At 27.8% G+C, this 8,926-nt stretch overlaps 1 protein-coding gene across 1 annotated transcript in view; it reads right to left on the bottom strand.

Moving 5' to 3' along the window:
• Positions 1-5,767: 5,767 nt before the first annotated feature.
• Positions 5,768-8,926, bottom strand: part of LOC106690058 (odorant receptor 24a) — an 8,439-nt gene continuing 5,280 nt past the window's right edge. Inside the window, exon 5 of the mRNA XM_024361573.2 lies at positions 5,768-6,080. Within this exon, the coding sequence (XP_024217341.2) occupies positions 6,027-6,080 (54 nt within the window). The 3' untranslated portion in view covers positions 5,768-6,026. The remainder of the gene's footprint in view (positions 6,081-8,926) is intronic.

Raw genomic sequence — 8,926 nt, 5'->3', positions numbered from 1 at the left:
TATATATATATATATATACATACATACATACATACATACACACACACATAGCAAAAAGGTAGAAGAAGAAATATGAAGAATGGGAAATGAAGCATAAATACATTTTTTTTTTGTTTATTTATGTTGTTCTTTGCTGTCCGCACCCCCTCCCCTCCCCCAACCATCTTCTCCAATCAGTAATCTACGGTCAACTATCTACACCTCAAAAATGTGTTTGTATGTGCCAAGTCAGCTAAGTGTCTTAATTGACAAATAACTGATATTGGAATAATTAATGTCGTATCATGAATCATTTATCTGTAAGAATGTGCCGTTTGAATCAAAATTTTACTTGGAATTTGCAAGTAAACCTAACATTGTTGTGGACACTACAAGTGTACCTTGATGCACCACAATGTTACGAAAAGAGTGAATTTTGGAGAAAAAAAAACAGGATTTTTTTTTTATAATTTCTTTTACGCTTAGTAAAAATGTCCCTTTAAGCATAGTGCTTAACTTAACCATTTTCATGTTATTCGCAAAAATTCTACAGTCATATACAGCATTCCAATGGCGAACATAGCATCATACTTTGATGTTATTGCATATTACTATAATTCGTTTTAATTTTTACTTTCACTTCCTATATATATAAAATATATAGTAAGGACAAGTATTACGACGAAATACACGGTGCATGCGTCAGTCTGATGTCTATTTTCAAGTAGAAATATTAATTAATAATTACTTTTTCAGTTTGACTTAACATGTATTTGAGCTCTTTATTTAATAGGATAACTGACTCTATAAAATAATTTTAAATATTTTCAATATCAACAGTTTAGATTTGAATAAATGATTAAGAGAATGATTTAAATTTTATATAACTGTCATATTTTGATATTTCTGCCATAATTTTTTTATTGAAAAATGTTGAAATTTTGCAAAAAGAAATTTTCTGAAAAGTACTTATCTGAAAACTGTTATAATTGGCCTAATATGTTGTATCTTATAGATAATATTTGAACAAGTTGATGACCCCTTTTTCGAAAAAAAATGTTTTTGTTTCAGTATGTATCTAGTCTATTTTTAGTATTATACATTGTTTTATCAACATTTGGAATTGAATTAAGTCCACAGTTGACTCTCGACGGATAAAATAATAAAATTAGGAGTAGTTCAACATTATATTCAATAGTTTATACTAAGGAGAATGCATAGTATTATATAATAATATAAAATCGGTTATAGCCCAAAACGTTCCCAAACGTTAAAACATGTTAAAACGTTAAAACATGAAACAAAAATGTTTCGGAAACATTTGAAGACTGTAGAAAACAAATATGTAGAAATATATATAACAAATTTGATTTATTTACATCAATTAATATCATTTATTGTTATAGCATACTTTTTTATTTCTTTTTGTTAAAATTTATTTTATTTATACATCAGCTATCACATCACCTGATATATTCTAGTATAGATATAATGATATTAGGAAAGTTCTCAAAAACTTTTGTCTCTTTGAAAAACTACCAAATCAACATCGCTGTGGATTCCTTTATATTGTATTAACCACCCTATAAGAATATATTTGGTAAAAGTACTCCAAACTATATAACCACAAGACTAAACTAAAAACTAAAATAAAACTAAATAACCACAAAAAAAAAAATGAAATATTTGACTGGGTACTTACGTCTTACGTCTATGATTCCCAATAACTGATTTTGATTCACCAAATGACCATATCTGCCTGTATTGTTTCTTAAATCTACATAATTATTCATTATATTACGATTAAAATTAGCTATATATGCGTGTGTTACTAGTTATAGGTACTATTTATTTAGATATTACTAGATCCTTATTTTTATATTATTCTAATATCGTCTTGTTTTATTCTCATTATTATATTTATTCACTGATTGTAAATTTGCAGCATTATTATTCACTTCCAATCCTTTGGGATATTTTTAATAGTATTATTTTTTAATAATTTTTTTTTAATCTATTTTCGTATTAGTATTTGTTAATTGAATTATTAGTTTTATCACTAGAGATCAATACAGCTTATCAATTGCAGTAGCCTCCACAATGCCTTAATATTCAAAATTGTAATTAATAAATTTCAATTATGTCATCATATTATATTATACCGTTTTATGTGCTATTTTGGCACCGACTGATAGATGTCATCTGATCGGACCATATTTGATGTAATTTTCTAATAAAAATCAAGTTTCACTAAGTTTTTTTTTTTTCTAAAAAAATGTTTTTTAAAAACAGGCCAACATAATTAGCAAATTTTACAACTGTACTAATTGGACTGTTTTAATGGTCAATCTGTATGTTGAAAGGGTCATATCGAAAATTAATACGGAGAAGTACTACAACAATGAATAATTTAGAAATATCTGTTATGAAACAAGTGAAGATTAATTTAAACTCAAGATGTGGCAATAAGTGAAATTTATGCGATGTTCGCACTGCACCAGAGTTTTAACTTATTTATTACTTTGTGATATTTCAAATTCAAGGTTTTTGTATGTACAGTAAATATTTAGTAATTTTAGATAGTGAATTTAGTTCGAGCTATTAGAGCAGATGCACTATCTACTTCGACCACAAGACCACCTTCGTTTGGCATTTACAAAATTTACGAGAAGAGATATTAGCGTTAGAATCAATTAGTCCCTGAGAGTTGGGCTGTCTTAGATTATATTTTCCTTTTACAATTGTGTTCTTTGACAATTCACTCGGTCTTCCTCCAATGTACATCTAATAAAATACCAAAATAACAATATTTCAGCCGCAGGTTAAAATTATATGATAAAATATATTTCCAGTATAGTACGTTCTGCTTCTATTTATTAATATTGTGAGAAAATTCTATTCAAACTTATATTCTTTTCAGTCCAATAACGTTTGAGGTATCACACACTTCCAGGTTGAAAATTTCTTGAGACCATTGGATACCAATGTGCTCTATATAATGAGGGGAAGAATAAATATTAGCTATTGTGTTAATATGGTTGATGATACCTATCTAGAAAAATTGATTTCGTCAAAGTAGAGATCTTGTCTATTTTTATTATTATAAATTGTTTTATCAACATTTGAAACTGAATGTCCAAGGTTGATAAAATATCTAAATTAGGTGCAGTTCAATATCTTTATTGAAATTTACAGCTGTACATAATTATACATTTAGTAAATTTGATGTAAGTTATTATGGAGTGATACAGGCGTGTAGAGAAGCTACCCATAGGTAGACGTTTTTACATTAGCTGGTCTCGTGGCCATCTTCTTTCCAGGGACCTCGGAGGATTATTGGGAATGGAACAAAAAGCAAGGCTAGAAACTAGTGGGTTTGGGTGGTTAGGGAGTTTATAATGGAAGGAATGATTTCTTTTTCGGGCTAGATCGGTTACATATGGAACATTGAGGTCTTTATGTATAATTGAAAGTTTCAAACAAGATTTATATATTTTCTGTATTTAATGCTTCAGATTTTCATTTATACTTGTAGAAATGTATATTTATGTATATGTATATATATGTATATGTATGTATGTATAGAAGAAATTGTACCTTTCCATTTATTATTTTTAGTTTAATTGTATTTGATTTTTTATCATTTTTTTTCCTTTTTATTTAGAAGTTTTATTTTATTTGTTCTATTTTTATTTTATATATTATGTTAATTATTGTTGTTCATTTTTATCTTTCCGAATTCACAGTTTTATTATATTTTATGACATTTTATAATTTCATTTTTATATTGTACTTTACTTTTTAGGCTTATATATCAAAGCCTAATTTTGACCCCTGTATATTATTCTAAATGGATCAATCCCAGAATAAATAAAGAATTATATTATTATTATTATTGCTATCATATTAGCTGATATATGCTAGTGTAGATATAATGATGAGAATTTTCCCAAGAGGTTCAGTAGGCATAGGCAAACATCGCCATCTCTGTGGATTACCTTATATTATATTTTAAAAAAGAAAGAACCATTTTTAGAGATTACATCATTTAGAAACTGTTTCAAATTAATTTCTTACTTTATATCGGTAGACTATGGTTCCACTAAGTTTTTTTTTTTCTAAAAAACGGTTTCCTAAAACGGCCCATATAATTAGTAGCTTGTGTACATTTCACGAATAATAGGGGTATTCATGATATTGCGTCAAATGTTTAATTTTTTACTATGTTAAATGTTAGATGTATAAGATTGTAAGCAGCCCTCTTTAAAGTCATGTTAAATGGATGACTGCATCTAGCGGATTTTCAGAGCAACTTGTTTAGTAACCTTTCCTTCCAAAACTTCTTGATATGGCTTACTTCTATGTGTTGATTAAAGTAATTTATTACAACATGCTTATAGTAAGTGAAAAGTAGAAGTTGTGTGAAAGTTTGGTCACAGAGTGCCTTGTTTAAAAAGTCCTATAAAATACTAACACAATCAAAACAAAAACTACTAGCAAGTAACCTAACACAAGAAACAAAATGGTGATGAGCTTAGCTGGTCTGTTGCATCACGTCATTCTCCATTTAACAGATTCTTAATCCTGATATATGTTATATAGTTTCAACATGGTAAGAGAAGGAATCATTTCTCCATTTAACATAACTTTTTTTCCATTTAACAAGCTTTAATATGTTAAACTAAAGATCTGGACCACACGTTCCAACGCGCATGGCAGTCGCATCCCACGATTTTTACAGTACCTTTTTCTGAAAAGTTGTAGGCTCCTTTTCCACTAGAAGATAAATTATTTCCAAATAATAAATAATGATTATTAATTAATTCTGAATTATATTAATCCAGGTTAATTAATCCTGAATACTCTAACTAAGCATACTGTGTGACGCCTTATTCTTTCTTAGTTAGCTTGCTAATCTTTAGTTTATGTGCCAGCCAATTAATGGACTTCAATTAAATACATTAATTGATTCATTTTTTTTTTTTTTTTTTATCTCCATCATCAAAGTTTACTATTCAGAATATTTACTTGATATTTGAATATTTTTATTAATAAGAACTTTTTTTTGTTAATATTTTTACAGTGGGCAGAACTACTTCTTAGTGATTCATTAAGCCAAGTTATTAGTTCACAGAACTCTATTTAACATCTACGAATAAAATAGTATAAATTATATATAAACTTATCACTTTTTCGAAACTGGTTTAATTATTCAAGTAAAATAAATTGTATCCATTTAAGTCTCAAAAACTCATTATTCCTATTTTAACTGTTCAACGCTTCGGCCAAACCTGCCCATCCTTAAGAGCAATCTTAACTATAAATTCACACCTCACATCCAACTATTAAAATTTTTTGCAGGCTATTCTGCCCAGGTTCTAGTTATTTTAAAACATTTAATTAAAATTGATCATACGAAATTATCATTCACACATCAAAAATATAAATAAGCGATAAGGTTTTTGATAAGATAAATTGTAATTAAAAGTTTTAAAATTACATGAAAATTGAGAAAACAGGTAAATTTGACTAAAATTATAAGACCTGGGCTGAATAGCCGATGAAAGAAATATGTTATAATTTGATAAAATAAATAATTCATATTACAATAGTTTTATTATAAATTACAAACAACAAAACTATAATAGATTTATTATAACACTTAAAATATCAGACTTATGTCCATACACAACACAATCACATAGACACATAGACTAAGATAATTAATTTATTATAAAACTAAATGAAAATTTATACAAATCTAAAGTGAGCATTTTCTATCAAAAAAATTTGTGTAACAAATTATTTATCCATCCTAAATAGCATTACTAGTTAATGTAATTACAACTTTTTTTGATTCTCTTTATTGAACATTTTGGATGTTTATAGAAATGGATAGACGTCATCATATATAATTATTTACTTTTATAAATTTTTATTTACAATACATCAATATAATAAGTAAAGTAGTCTTTTTAATGATGATTTTCCAACAAACAGGTAAAAATTAATTGTTAAAAATCCAAAAATAAAAGGTAAAACATGGTTTATTTAACCATACCGATCATCAAGGCAGTAGCAGAGTAGGTGAACTGTATAATCTGAAAAAAAAATCAGATTAATAATGTTGAATATTGTTGACACATTGTTTTATTATAATATTTACTTTATAAAATCTTTTATATCAGCGCCCAAATATTTGAGCTTATGTTTCTTTGAAATATTTAATTTTAAAGTTACTAAAGTTAAGCCTTATTATTAAAAGTTGGATATCAGTTTCTTCAATTGAACCTCTCAAGTTATTGATATCTAGTAACTAGATCAAAAAATGAGGGGTTATATTATTCAGTTATGGTCTATCACGAAACTACGAATAACTTTGCTCTTCACGCATGAAGACAAAATATAACTTTTCGGTTTTTTTATTTGTATTCTATTAATAGCAATGTAATGCAAACTATCTATAGTAATGTAATATAAATTATCTTGAGAAACTGAAGTTTTAAAATATTTTTCATGGAGGAAAAAATGTCAAAGCCGAAAATCGTTACTTACATGAAAGTCGTAAAAAAATGCTTCTCCAATAGGTTGGGCCTTGTAAGAGTATAACGTAAAACATTTTGTAATTATATTTATTTTTTTAATTTAATCAAGGTAATCTTTATTACAATGACATGATTCTCTTATGGAGAGCCTACTCATTGGAATAACTTCAATAATATTTCTAAAGTAGAAGGTCTTGAGGCCATCTTCTTTTCAGACGCCTCGGAGGATTATCAGGCATTAAAGAGGAAGTAAGTTTAAATACAAGTGGGTTTGAGTTGTTAGGGAGTTAGGGGGCAACACATAATATCCAATGACTAAAATTAATCGCAAAATACAACACTGTGTATACTGGTTGCATAGTTCAGAGCCATTTCCGAAGATGATCTTTTAAGTCCTCCAATGGACGAATGAGTTAAGGGTGTTTCGTGAAAAATTAAATACCAAAGATTAGAAAATTTTCCTCGTTAACACACGTCTTCTTTCGGGAGACGCCGCTATTCAAGTAGCAGGCTTGGTAACGTAATTTTAAAAATATTATTTCCGTAGAAGTGATCATTCTGCTGCTTTGCATTGTGCAACCTTCAAAAAAACTGTAATCGAGGTTAATACAGACCTTCATGAAAAAAATAAGGTGAGAACAGACAAATTACATTTATTACTTCTATAATAATGATTTTATTTTGTGAAGGTTAACTGAGTGGCAGGAGACATGTAGTTTCCGTGCTTTAATTTGTGTTCATTATTAGGCAACAATGAACTTTTGTAATCAACTAAGAAAATAATTTCCCTTCAACATGTGTGCTTTTACACAGGATAGTTAAAATCCAAAAAATTAATTAAAAACCTGCTGATCTTCAGTTCCTAGTATGACTTACAACGGCCATTCGCGACTTTTCCCAATGACTTTAGTGGTGTGATTTTTTTTTTTAATTTAGCACTAAGTCAGTTCTAATTTAGAACTCGCTATTAGTATCCGCCATTTTGTTTCAATATGGATACTAATTAGACATTTCATGAGCTCATTTATTCAGAAAATAAATATCGTGTTTAGAAATCATGAAACCAAATCCTAAAAAAGAAAATAAATACAAATTTATTTTTAGATTATACTTATTCTAGTCAAGCACATGTATGTCAATCTTTATAAATTATAGTAGAGACAATAAATTATTGTGAAATAATTTGTAGCGTTATTAGTTTTTGGAATTACTAGACAGCTATCGATCTCACAGAACATTTTTAATGCTTATTTGAAATATACTATTTGTCTGCTGAATTATATACAATAAGCAACAATAGAGAAAAATTACTAGATTCTAAGCCTAAATTTTAAAATGTTGAATCTGAAGGGAATTTCGCTGACGTTCTCAATGTTTTTTTTTTGGATGACAAGCTACGGTAGACATATGTAAATATTTGACGAGACTCCAACTGGTATAGGATCTATGATTTGATTTTTTGATAAATAAAATAAAATAAACTTTAAAAGTAAATACTTTTTCTGAACTTTTTTCTAAATTTAATTCTGTATCACTACAAAAATAGCTATAGCTAAATAGTTATATTTTTGACCACTACTTGGACTATTTTCCTACAATCACCAATTATTTTTTCTGTTTTTTTTAAATTATCATAATTAGTGACACCTTAGTTAAATTTTATTTTTATTAGCTTAATTGTTTACCTCATTTAAGTGTTCGTATCTTTTTTAGCCTCGATGAACGTGGGATGAAACGTTGGCTCACATTAAAAAGTTTTATAACTGAGTTTTTTCTTTGACCGCACCCACCTTTGTTTTATATATTTTTTTTCCAATTTTAGCCACTTTTTGAACATTTCTTGATTTAATATCCTAACTTAAGTCTTCTCTTCCTGTTTAAAATAAATTATTCAAAGTTGATATAGAACCGTAGTCAAATCTGGGTTTAGCTGGGAAGGATTCCCCTCTAGTATTTTTTGTGTTATGATCTCCTCTTGTAAGATTCTGACATGTCGTACATCGACCAACATACTTGCAAAGTGTCTGTTTTAAAGGTAAGGCTTATAATTTAATGTAAATTAAAAAAAACTGTTCTTAAACCTTTAAATAGAGGAATATAACTATCAAAGATAATAAAATATGTAAAATTATAATGTTATATTGTAGTCTGGATCTCGCGGAACAATACCAGATAGAACAAGAAGCTTCTTAGAAGGCCTAGGTGTTAGCATTGGGGATATTGCGATCTTGCCGGAAAATATTATTTTGGACTCCCTGGGGATCATACACCATCACCTGCATGGGAATTAGCTCGGAGATTATTCTTTGTTTTATTTATTTATGTCAATATGTTGACATCTCTATTTGTGTGTTTTAACGTATTTATTCATTAAATTATTTTATTTTATTAGTATTATTATT

This window comes from Halyomorpha halys, unplaced genomic scaffold (genome assembly GCF_000696795.3).
Source record: "Halyomorpha halys isolate HHAL.00 unplaced genomic scaffold, Hhal_1.1 Scaffold1561.1, whole genome shotgun sequence".
Classification (NCBI taxonomy): Eukaryota; Metazoa; Arthropoda; class Insecta; order Hemiptera; family Pentatomidae; genus Halyomorpha; species Halyomorpha halys.
This window is presented reverse-complemented; position numbering and strand designations above follow the sequence as displayed.